Consider the following 12,536-nt stretch of genomic DNA (forward strand, 5'->3'; position numbering starts at 1 on the left):
TAATTACATTAGTCATACATTGAAAATATTTTTAGAATCTCTAAAATATACAAATGAGTGTATTTTGTGGTAAAATACACCTAGCATAGAATTTACCATCTGAACCATTTTCAAGTGCACAGCTCATTGGCATTAAGCACATGCACATTGGTGTGCTCCCATCGCCACCATCGATCCACAGAACCCTCTTCATCTGGCAAAACTGAACCTCTGTAGCCATTAAACAGTAACTCCCCATTCCCCACTCCTCCCAGCTTTGGTGATTTTTGAGCAGGGCAGTAACAAGAGGTGTTTTACATTTGAAGAATCAGACGTTTGCTCTACGGAGAAAATATTGCTAGGCAAGAAGAGGGACACTAACAGGAAACTGGTTACGAAACACTGCAGATGAGATATGATAGTGAGAGAACCACGGTGTTAGCAGAGGTTGATTCAAAATACATTTTGGCATTAAATCATCAGACGGCATTTGATGATGATTGGAATGAGTATGGGTTCTTTTTTAGGCATGTTAAGTTTGAGTTGCCTATTAGATTAGACATCTGAGTGGAGGTGCCAAATAGATAGTTGGGTGTCCAAGTCCAGAGCTCAGGATAGAGGCCAGTGTATATACACTATAATCTGTTTGTGAGTCATGGGCAAGTGGGTGGTGTTTAAAGCGATGGGATGGGCTGAGATCATCAGGGGAGATAATATAGATAAATAAGGGGTGCAGGAATAATCCCTGGGGCACTCTTATTTTTTAGAGGTCAAGCTGAGAAGAGGATTTAAAATTCCATCTTCTGGTTTTAGCAGGTTGTACTGAGTCTGGCTATGAGAGATGGGCTATCCAATGCCCTATCTTATGTCTATACCTAGAACATCTAGGATGGGACTGGGGTAGAGTGAAATGGTGGGACCAAGAAGAATTCTTAGTCATTTGTAAGACAATACTTTTTGAACTTAAACACATACTATCCTATATATGTAATTCATATAATATGTATTTAACTTAGGAAAGAGGGGGTAAATATTTCACTATAGAAAACCTCTGAGTATATTTTATCTTCCCATAAATTAGTGATGTTAAATATACATTTTAATTCTCTCTGTCATGATAGACTATTATAGATTATATCTCAATAGCTATTTGTTTGCTTGATCACGCAAGGCTTAAAAAGTGGTCCAAAAACAAATTTAAAAACTATGTGATTTTTATGTCTATATGATTTTTTTTGGGGGGGGGGTGGTTCACGTAAAAAAATCCAGGTGTTTTCACTCTAAATCGTCTTTAACTATCCAACAGTATATTGTTTCTAAATATATTGTTTGAAAAATCAGTTTTACAACATGGGGTATAGTATCACTTGAGAAGGTCATGCTGTTCTTTTTTTCAGTTGGTCGCCAGACCCTGAACTCTTGGGCAGGATTCTGATGAATGAATTTTGAAAATATCGAATGTCATTTGTCTTGTACTGTGATGCTTTTAGCAGTCGATGGTTTGCTAATTATTTGGAAACCTCTCACCCCTTTGTTCTAGAAAAGCATTCCGGCTTTTGTGTGTGTTCCCCTTTGCCATACTCAAACATTTGGGAAATGGAAATAGGGAAGTAGTAGCTTCTTAGAAAAACTATAGATGAATGGAACAGGAACTGCAAAATTGGCAAAATGTAACAGGAACTGTTGATCTTGTACATTATTGCTTTTGCTTATTTTTTCTCCTTTGCTAGGAGACCTGTTATGATGATGTGTGTAATCCTCACCACACTTCCCAGCTTCAGCTTCTCTATAGCAGTGACCAAGGTATGGAATTTTGATTTCTTGTCCTGCAAGATTTTGAGTTTTTAAAATGTCCCCTGTTATTAAAATTTCATAGAGTGGTGTGCCCAAACAAATTTCTTGAAGTTTATTATTTCCGGTCTTATTCTAAGTTGCAATATATATATTTAAGGTACTAAGATCATTGTTACCTCTGTGATTGTGGAGGCAAGTATAGCAGCCAATTAGAAAAATTGCTTCTGTGTTTGTATGTGTGAGAAAGGAAAGTTATTTGAAAATAATAAAAAAGCAAGGAATTTGAGATTACATCCACATGTGTTTCTTCTAACCTGATGTTTTTCATGAGTGTCCTCGGTTCTAAATGGAATATCCAATCAATATCCAAGGGAGCAACCACTCACATGCTAAAGCTTTGATAAGATTCCATTGACAAATAATTTGTGCACGATGTTTATTTGAAAATAAATTTGAGTTTATGTTTCAATAAATGCAGCTACAAAGGGACTCTGATGAATGGATATCTGCAGGGCAGGAATACTATAGGCAGAACTTTCAGCCTGTGAGGACTCTATTACCCAGAGAGTTCAAAGCAGAATGCCCTGCTAATCTTATTAATTTTCAAGGTGCTGTGAAAGATTTAATTTTTTTAAAATTTATTTATAAGATTTTCATTTACATGCTGAGCAGGTAGTCATTAAGTGCTTATTACATGCCAGGTACTGTGTTAGAAACTGAGGATAGAGCACTTAGAAAATTTGACAGTCTCTGGCCTTCAGTAATTTTTTATTGACAGTAGAGAGAAAAATAAACAGGCAGTTAGAATAGGTATGATCAGTTCTGTGAGAGAGGTGAGTACCAGGTAGTGGATGACATTATTAGAAATTACATGACTGTTGGGAGATGTCCTACATGTAGCATTAGGACAATACATGAACACACAGAATAACCTCAGAAGGCCATACAGATGGACTTTGCATCAAATTGCAACACACAAATATTTTAATCTAGATTTATCATTTTCTCCTTCCTCTCCAAAGACCTTGTAAAGCACTTGGGAGGTTCCCAAGAGCTTTGAAAATTCAGTGTACAACACTTTCAAGGAACACCACTATCACAGATGATGCTCTATCTACAGTTTAATTGCTCTCTTGGGGATTCTTTCCCGTTATGTCTCACCCGCTGTTGGATATTTTTCTTTCCTTTTTTCTTATTTTTCACTGAAATCTAACACACAAACAGAAAAGCTCACACAACATAAATACACAATGTTAATGGAATACCACAAAGCAAACTCCCATAGAAACACTACTCAGGTCAAAAAATAAAACTTTGTCAACGCCCTAAAAGCCACTTCCAATGACTACCTTTCCCTCCATCCCAAAGGTAACTTCTATCTTAATTCCTAATACCACAGGTACCACAGGTTAGTTTATCTGTTTTTGAAAGTTTTATAAAGGGAAATCAAATTATCTATTATCTACTTACCTGTCTATCTAATTTGTATCTGGCTCCTTTTATTCCAAAGTATGCTTCATTCATGTTTTTCTGGTTAGCTGTAGTTCATTCATTTCCGTTTCTATATTTCATTTCATTTTATGAATTTATCGTGAAGTATTTTACGAATTCATCATTTTATGAATATATCACACTTTATTCATCAGTTCTACTCTTTGTTTTTAAATGGGCAAAATATTTTAATAGGCATTTCACAAAAAAGATCAACAAATAGCAAACAAGCACATAAAAATATGCTGAACAGGGCTTCCCTGGTGGCGCAGTGGTTGAGAGTCCGCCTGCTGATGCAGGGGACACGGGTTTGTGCCCCGGTCCGGGAGGATCCCACATGCCGCGGAGCGGCTGGGCCTGTGAGCCATGGCCGCTGAGCCTGCGCATCTGGAGCCTGTGCTCCGCAACGGGAGAGGCCGCAGCAGTGAGAGGCCCGCGTACCACAAAAAAAAAAAAAAATGCTGAACATTATTGGTCATCAGAAAAATGTAAGCTAATCACAATGTGATACTACTACATACCCACAAGAGTGGTTAAATTTTTTTTGTTGTTTTTGTTTTTTTTAAGTTAATTTTTATTGGAGTATAGTTTCTTTACAATGTTGTGTTAGTTTCTACTGTCCAGCAAAGTGAATCAGCTACACGTATACATCATCAGTTCTGCTCTTAATGGCCATTTCAGTTTCCAGTTTTTGCTGCTGTGAATATCCTGGAACATGTCTCTTGGTGCCCATGTGCAAACATTTCAGTTGGTTAAATGTGTAGGAGTAGAACTGATGGGTCACAAGATGTTCAAGTACTCAGATGTAACTGACAGTGTCAGTTCTTCAAAGAGAGTATACTAATTTAGACTTCCACCAGCAGAGAACGAGCGGTCTTCGTGTTCCTCATCCTCAGCAGCACTTGCATTTTTTTTTTTTTGCGGTACATGGCCTCTCACCGTTGCGGCCTCTCCCGTTGCGGAGCGCAGGCTCCGGACGCGCAGGCTCAGCGGCCATGGCTCACGGGCCCAGCCGCTCTGCGGCATGTGGGAACTTCCCGGACCAGGGCACGAACCCGCGTCCCCTGCATCGGCAGGCGGACTCTCAGCCACTGCACCACCAGTGAAGACCAGCACTTGCATTTTAAGTCTTTTTATTTTAACCATTCTGGTGAGTATATTCTTGAATTGCATTGTAGTTTTCAATTGCATTTCCCCAATAATTAATGAGATTGAGCATATTTTTCATCTTGCCCATTTTTTCTAATGTCTTGCTTATCTTTAAAAATTGATTTGGAAGAATTATTTGTATATTCAGATTTCAAGCCCTTTTTTGATTATATGTATTGCAAATACCTTTTCACTCTGTGACTTCGTACTCGTTTTTTTTTTTTCACGGTACGCGGGCCCCTCACCGCTGTGGCCTCTCCCGTTGCGGAGTACAGGCTCCAGACGCGCAGGCCCAGTGGCCATGGCTCACGGGCCCAGCCACCCCGCGACACGTGGCATCCTCCCACACCGGGGCACAAACCCACGTCCGCGGCATCGGCAGGCAGACTCCCAACCACTGCACCACCAGGGAAGCCCATGTGACTTCGTACTCTTAATGGTATCTTTTGATGGAGAGAAGCTCTTAATTTTAAGAGTCCAATTTCTTTTCTTTATGGATAGTTCTTTTGGTTACTTGTTTGACACGATTTTGTCATATTGTGAATCTGAACCTTGAGGTCCTGAAGATACTCTCCTATATTATACTTTGGAGGCTATATTATTTTGCCACTCTCTTTTAGATTCACAATCCACCTGGAACTAATTTTTGTATATGTTTTGCAGTAGGGAATCAAGCGTTTTTTCCCAAATAATATCTAATGAACTGAGTACCATTTATTAAAAAGCCTGTCTTTGTCACATTTATTTGCAGTGCTGTCTTTGTTATAAATCAGATGTGGGTATACCTGGTCTATTCTGAGCTTTATTTTCTGCACTGCCTACTTCTCTATTCCTGTGCCAACACCACACTGTCTTAATTCTTGTAGCTTTATAATAGCTCTTTATATCCAGAAAAGTAAACATTCCTATCTTCTTTTTCTTCTAGAAATGCTTCCACTTGGTATCCTCATATTCATTTTTTAAATTTTTTTTACATCTTTATTGGAGTATAATAACTTTACAATGGTGTGTTAGTTTCTGCTTTATAACAAAGTGAATCAGTTATACATATACATATGTTCCCATATCTCTTCACTCTTGCATCTCCCTCCCTCCCACCCTCCCTATCCCACCCCTCCAGGCGGTCACAAAGCACCGAGCTGATATCCCTGTGCTATGCAGCTGCTTCCCACTAGCTATCTACCTTACGTTTGTTAGTGTATATATGTCCATGCCTCTCTCTCGCTTTGTCACAGCTCACCCTTCCCCCTCCCCATATCCTCAAGTCCGTTCTCCAGTAGGTTTGTGTCTTTATTCCTGTCTTACCCCTAGGTTCTTCGTGACATTTTTTTTTCTTAAATTCCTTATATCTGTTAGCATATGGTGTTTGTCTTTCTTTCAGACTTACTTCACTCTGTATGACAGACTCTAGGTCTATCCACATCATTACAAATAGCTCAATTTCGTTTCTTTTTATGGCTGAGTAATATTCCATTGTATATATGTGCCACATCTTCTTTATCCATTCATCCGATGATGGACACTTAGGTTGTTTCCATCTCCGGGCTATTGTAAATAGAGCTGCAATGAACATTTTGGTACATGACTCTTTTTGAATTTTGGTTTTCTCACGGTATATGCCCAGTAGTGGGATTGCTGGGTCATATGGTAGTTCTATTTGTAGTTTTTTAAGAAACCTCCATATTGTTCTCCATAGTGGCTGAACCAATTCACATTCCCATCAGCAGTGCAAGAGGGTTCCCTTTTCTCCACACCCTCTCCAGCATTTATTATTTCTAGATTTTTTGATGATGGCCATTCTGACTGGTGTGAGATGATATCTCAATGTAGTTTTGATTTGCATTTCTCTAATGATTAATGATGTTGAGCATTCTTTAATGTGTTTGTTGGCAGTCTGTATATCTTCTTTGGAGAAATGTCTATTTAGGTCTTCTACCCATTTTTGGATTTGGTTGTTTTTTTGTTATTGAGCTGCATGAGCTGCTTATAAATTTTGGAGATTAATCCTTTGTCAGTTGCTTCACTTGCAAATATTTTCTCCCATTCTGAGTGTTGTCTTTTGGCCTTCTTTATGGTTTCCTTTGCTGTGAAAAAGCTTTGAAGTTTCATTCTGTCCCATTTGTTTATTTTTATTTCCATTTCTCTAGGAGGTGGGTCAAAAAGGATCTTGCTGTGATTTATGTCAGAGAGTGTTCTGCCTATGTTTTCCTCTAAGAGTTTGATAGTTTCTGGCCTTACATTTAGGTCTTTAATCCATTTTGAGCTTATTTTTGTGTATGGTGTTAGGGAGTGATCTAATCTCATACTTTTACATGTACCTGTCCAGTTTTCCCAGCACCACTTATTGAAGAGGCTGTCCTTTCTCCACTGTAAATTCCTGCCTCCTTTATCAAAGATAAGGTGACTATATGTGCGTGGGTTTATCTCTGGGCTTTCTATCCTGTTCCATTGATCTATCTTTCTGTTTTTGTGCCAGTACCATACTGTCTTGATTACTGTAGCTTTGTAGTGTAGTCTGAAGTCAGGGAGCCTGATTCCTCCAGCTCCGTTTTTCATTCTCAAGATTGCTTTGGATATTCGGGGTCTTTTGTGTTTCCATACAAATTGTGAAATTTTTTGTTCTACTTCTGTGAAAAATGCCTTTGGTAATTTGATAGGGATTGCATTGAATCTATAGATTGCTTTGGGTAGTAGAGTCATTTTCACAATGTTGATGCTTCCAATCCAAGAACATGGTATATCTCTCCATCTATTTGTATCATCTTTAATTTCTTTCATCAGTGTCTTATAATTTTCTGAATACAGGTCTTTTGTCTCCTTAGGTAGGTTTATTCCTAGATATTTTATTCTTTTTGTTGCAATGGTAAATGGGAGTGTTTTCTTGATTTCACTTTCAGATTTTTCATCATTAGTGTATAGGAATGCAAGAGATTTCTGTGCATTAATTTTGTATCCTGCTACTTTACCAAATTTATTGATTATCCCTAGTAGTTTTCTGGTAGCATCTTTAGGATTCTCTATGTATAGTATCATGTCATCTGCAAACAGTGACAGCTTTACTTCTTCTTTTCCGATTTGGATTCCTTTTATTTCCTTTTGTTCTCTGATTGCTGTGGCTAAAACTTCCATAACTATGTTGAATAAGAGTGGTGAGAGTGGGCAGCCTTGTCTTGTTCCTGATCTTAGTGGAAATGCTTTCAGTTTTTCACCATTGAGGATGATGTTGGCTGTGGGCTTGTCATATATGGCCTTTATTATGTTGAGGAAAGTTCCGTCTATGCCTACTTTCTGCAGGGTTATTATCATAAATCGGTGTTGAATTTTGTCAAAAGCTTTCTCTGCATCTATTGAGATGATCATATGGTTTTCTCCTTCAATTTGTTAATATGGTTTATCACATTGATAGATTTGCATATACTGAAGAATCCTTGCATTCCTGGAATAAACCCCACTTGATCATGGTGTATGATCCTTTTAATGTGCTGTAGGAGTCTGTCTGCTAGTATTTTGTTGAGGATTTTTGCATCTATGTTCATCAATGATATTGGCCTGTAGTTTTCTTTCTTTGTGACATCCTTGTCTGGTTTTGGTATCAAGGTGATGGTGGCCTCGTAGAAGGCATTTGGGAGTGTTCCTCCCTCTGCTATATTTTGGAAGAGTTTGAGAAGGATGGGTGTTAGCTCTTCTCTAAATGTTTGATAGAATTCGCCTGTGAAGCCATCTGGTCCTGGGCTTTTGTTTGTTGGAAGATTTTTAATCACAGTTTCAATTTCAGTGCTTGTGATTGGTCTGTTCATATTTTCTATTTCTTCCTGATTCAGTCTTGGCAGGTTTTGCATTTCTAAGAATTTGTCCATTTCTTCCAGGTTGTCCATTTTATTGGCATAGAGTTGCCAGTGGTAATCTCTCATGATCTTTTGTATTTCTGCAGAGTCAGTTGTTACTTCTCCTTTTTCATTTCTAATTCTATTGATTTGAGTCTTCTCCCTTTTTTTCTTGATGAGTCTGGCTAATGGTTTATCTATTTGGTTTATCTTTTCAAAGAACCAGCTTTTAGTTTATTGGTCTTTGCTATTGTTTCCTTCATTTCTTTTTCATTTATTTCTGATCTGATTTTTATGATTTCTTTCCTTCTGCTGACTTTGGGGGTTTTTTTCTTCTTCTCCAATTGCTTTAGGTGCAACGTTAGGTTGTTTATTCGAGATGTTTCCTGCTTCTTAACGTGGGCTTGTATTGCTATAAACTTCCTTCTTAGAACTGCTTTTGCTGCATCCCATAGGTTTTGGGTCGTTGTGTCTCCATTGTCATTTGTTTCTAGGTATGTTTTTATTTCCTCTTTGATTTCTTCAGTGATCACTTCATTATTAAGTAGTGTATTGTTGAGCCTCCATGTGTTTGTAATTTTTACAGATCTTTTCCTGTAATTGATATCTAGTCTCATGGCGTTGTGGTCAGAAAAGATACTTGATACAATTTCAATTATCTTAATTTTACCAAGGCTTGATTTGTGACCCAAGATATGATCTATCGTGGAGAATGTTCCATGAGCACTTGAGAAGAAAGTGTGTTTTGTTGTTTTTGGATGGAATGTCCTATAAATATCAATTAAGTCCATCTTGTTTAATGTATCATTTAAAGCTTGTGTTTCCTTATTTATTTTCATTTTGGATGATCTGTCCATTGGTGAAAGTGGGGTGTTAAAGTCCCCTACTATGAATGTGTTACTGTCGGTTTCCCCTTTTATGCCTGTTAGTATTTGCCTTATGTATTGAGGTGCTCCTATGTCGGGTGCATAAATATTTACAATTGTTATATCTTCTTCTTGGATCGATCCCTTGATCATTATGTAGTTTCCTTCTTTGTCTCTTCTAATAGTCTTTATTTTAAAGTCTGTTTTGTCTGATATGAGAATTGCTACTCCAGCTTTCTTTTGGTTTCCATTTGCATGGAATATCTTTTTCCATCCCCTTACTATCAGTCTGTATGTGTCTCTAGGTCTGAAGTGGGTCTCTTGTAGACAGCAAAGATATGGGTCTTGTTTTTTTATCCATTTTGCCAATCTGTGTCTTTTGGTGGGAGCATTTAGTCCATTTACATTTAAGGTAATTATCGATATGTATGTTCCTATTCCCTTTTTCTAAATTGTTTTGGGTTCGTTATGATTGGTCTTTTCCTTCCCTTGTGTTTCTTGCCTAGAGAAGTTCCTTTAACATTTGTTGTAAAGCTGGTTTGGTGGTGCTGAACTCTCTCAGCTTTTGCTTGTCTGTAAAGGTTTTAATTTCTCCATCAAATCTGAATGAGATCCTTGCTGGGTAGAGTAATCTTGGTTGCAGGTTTTTCTCCTTCATCACTTTCAGTATGTCCTGCCACTGCCTTCTGGCTTGTAGGGTTTCTGCTGAGAGATCAGCAGTTAACTTTATGGGGATTCCCTTGTGTGTTATTTGTTGTTTTTCCCTTGCTGCTTTTAATATGATTTCTTTGTATTTAATTTTTGACAGTTTGATTAATATGTGTCTTGGCGTATTTCTCCTTGTATTTATCCTGTATGGGACTCTCTGTGCTTCCTAGACTTGATTAACTATTTCCTTTCCCACATTAGGGAAGTTTTCAACTATAATCTCTTCAAATATTTTCTCAGTCCCTTTCTGTTTCTCTTCTTCTTCTGGTACCCCGATAATTCGAATGTTGGTGTGTTTAATGTTGTCCCTGAGGTCTCTGAGACTGTCTTCAGTTCTTTTCATTCTTTTTTCTTTATTCTGCTCTGCAGTAGTTATTTCCACCATTTTATCTTCCAGGTCACTTATCCATTCTTCTGCCTCAGGTATTATGCTACTAATCCCATCTAGAGTATTTTTAATTTCATTTATTGTGTTGTTCATCATTGCTTGTCTCATCTTTAGTTCTTCTAGGTCCTTGTTAAATGTTTCTTGCATTTTGTCTAGTCTATTTCCAAGATTTTGGATCATCTTTACTATCATTATTCTGAATTCTTTTTCAGGAAGACTGCCTATTTCCTCTTCATTTGTTAGGTCTGGTGGGTTTTTACCTTGCTCCTTCATCTGCAGTGTGTTTTTGTGTCTTCTCATTTTGCTTATCTTACTGTGTTTGGGGTCTCCTTTTTGCAGGCTGCAGGTTCGTAGTTCCCGTTGTTTTTGGTGTCTGTCCCCAGTGGCTAAGGTTGGTTCAGTGGGTTGTGTAGGCTTCCTGGTGGAGGGGACTAGTGCCTGTGTTCTGGTGGTTGAGGCTGGATCTTGTCGTTCTGGTGGGCAGGTCCACGTCTGGTGGTGTGTTTTGGGGTGTCTGTGGACTTATTATGATTTTAGGCAGCCTCTCTGCTAATGGGTGGGGTTGTGTTCCTGTCTTGCTAGTTGTTTGGCATAGGATGTCCAGCACTGTAGCTTGCTGGTCGTTGAGTGAAGCTGGGTGCTGGTGTTGAGACGGAGATCTTTGGGAGATTTTCGCCATTTGATATTATGTGGAGCTGGGAGGTGTCTTGTGGACCAGTGTCCTGAAGTTTGCTGTCCCACCTCAGAGGCACAGCACTGACTCCTGGCTGCAGCACCAAGAGCCTTTCATCCACATGGCTCAGAATAAAAGGGAGAAAATGTAGAAAGAAAGAAAGAAAGAAAGAAAGAAAGACAGAGAGAGAGAGGAGGGAGGGAGGGAGGGAGGGAGAGAGAGAGAGAGAGAAAGGAAGGAAGGAAGGAAGGGAAGAAAGGAAGAAAGAAAGAAAAGGAAAGGAAAGAAAGATAAAGTTATTAAAATAAAAAATATTAAGAAAAAATAATTTTTAAGAAAAAAAAAAAATCGGACAGATAGAACCCTAGGACAAATTGTGGAAGCAAAGCTATACAGACAAAATCTCACACAGAAGCATACACATACACACTCACAAAAAGAGGAAAAGGGGAAGAAATCATAAATCTTGCTCCCACAGTCCACCTCCTCAATTTGCGATGATTCGTTGTCTATTCAGGTATTCCACAGATGCAGGTACATCAAGTTGACTGTGGAGCTTTAATCCGCTGCTTCTGAGGCTGCTGGGAGAGATTTCCCTTTCTCTTCTTTGTTCTCACATCTCCCGGGGCTCAGCTTTGGATTTGGCCCTCCCTCTGCATGTAGGTCGCCGGAGGGCGTCTGTTCTTCGCTCAGACAGGACGGGGTTAAAGGAGCAGCTGATTTGGTGGCTCTGGCTCACTCAGGCGGGGGGAGGGAGGGGCACGGAGTGCGGGGCGGCCCTGCGGCGGCAGAGGCCAGCATGACGTTGCAGCAGACTGAGGCGTGCTGTGCGTTCTCCCGGGAAAGTTGTCCCTGGATCCTGGGACCCTGGCGGTGGCGGGCTGCACAGGCTCCCCGGAAGGGTCTCTGGGGTCCGCGCTGTTAGCCGCGGCTCGCGCCCGTCTATGGAGCTCCTTTAAGCAGCGCTCTTAATCCCCTCTCCTCGCGCACCAGGAAACAAAGAAGGAAGAAAAAGTCTCTTGCCTCTTCAGCAGCTCCAGACTTTTCCCGGACTCCCTCCCGGCCAGCCGTGGCGCACTAACCCCCTGCAGGCTGTGTTCATGCCGCCAGTCCTCTTCCTGCGCTCCGACCGAAGCCCGAGGCTCAGCTCCCAGCCCCGCCCGCCCCTGGCGGGTGAGCAGACAAGCCTCTCGGGCTGGTGAGTGCCGGTCGGCACCGATCCTCTGTGCGGGAATCTCTCCGCTTTGCCTTCCGCACCCCTGTGGCTGTGCTCTCCTCCGCGGCTGCGAAGCTTCCCCCCTCCGCCACCCGCAGTCTCTGCCCGCGAAGGGGCTCCTAGTGTGTGGAAACCTTTACTCCTTCACAGCTCCCTCCCTCTGGTGTGGGTCCCGTCCCTATTCTTTTGTCTCTGTGTGGACTTTCTAGCCTTTTGGGATATCAGAGGTCTTCTGCCAGCATTCAGTAGGTGTTCTGTAGGAGTTGTTCCATGTGTAGGTGTATTTCTGGTGTATCTGTGGGGAGGAAGATGATCTCCGCGTCTTACTTCCGCCATCTTCCCCTCGTCTCTCATGTTCATTTTAGAATCAGCTTGTCATTTTCCACAGAAAAGTTGGAATTTTCATTGAGATTGTATCAAATTTTATCATTTTTTAAAATCTTATTTT

At 40.1% G+C, this 12,536-nt stretch overlaps 1 protein-coding gene across 1 annotated transcript in view; it reads left to right on the forward strand.

Moving 5' to 3' along the window:
• The window catches only part of TMEM236 (transmembrane protein 236), a 48,559-nt gene that overhangs the window by 10,204 nt on the left and 25,819 nt on the right, over positions 1–12,536 (forward strand). The window contains exon 2 of the mRNA XM_019933518.3: positions 1,710–1,782. Coding sequence (XP_019789077.1) covers positions 1,710–1,782 — 73 coding nt within the window. The remainder of the gene's footprint in view (positions 1–1,709; positions 1,783–12,536) is intronic.

Source organism: Tursiops truncatus, chromosome 2 (assembly GCF_011762595.2).
Source record: "Tursiops truncatus isolate mTurTru1 chromosome 2, mTurTru1.mat.Y, whole genome shotgun sequence".
Classification (NCBI taxonomy): Eukaryota; Metazoa; Chordata; class Mammalia; order Artiodactyla; family Delphinidae; genus Tursiops; species Tursiops truncatus.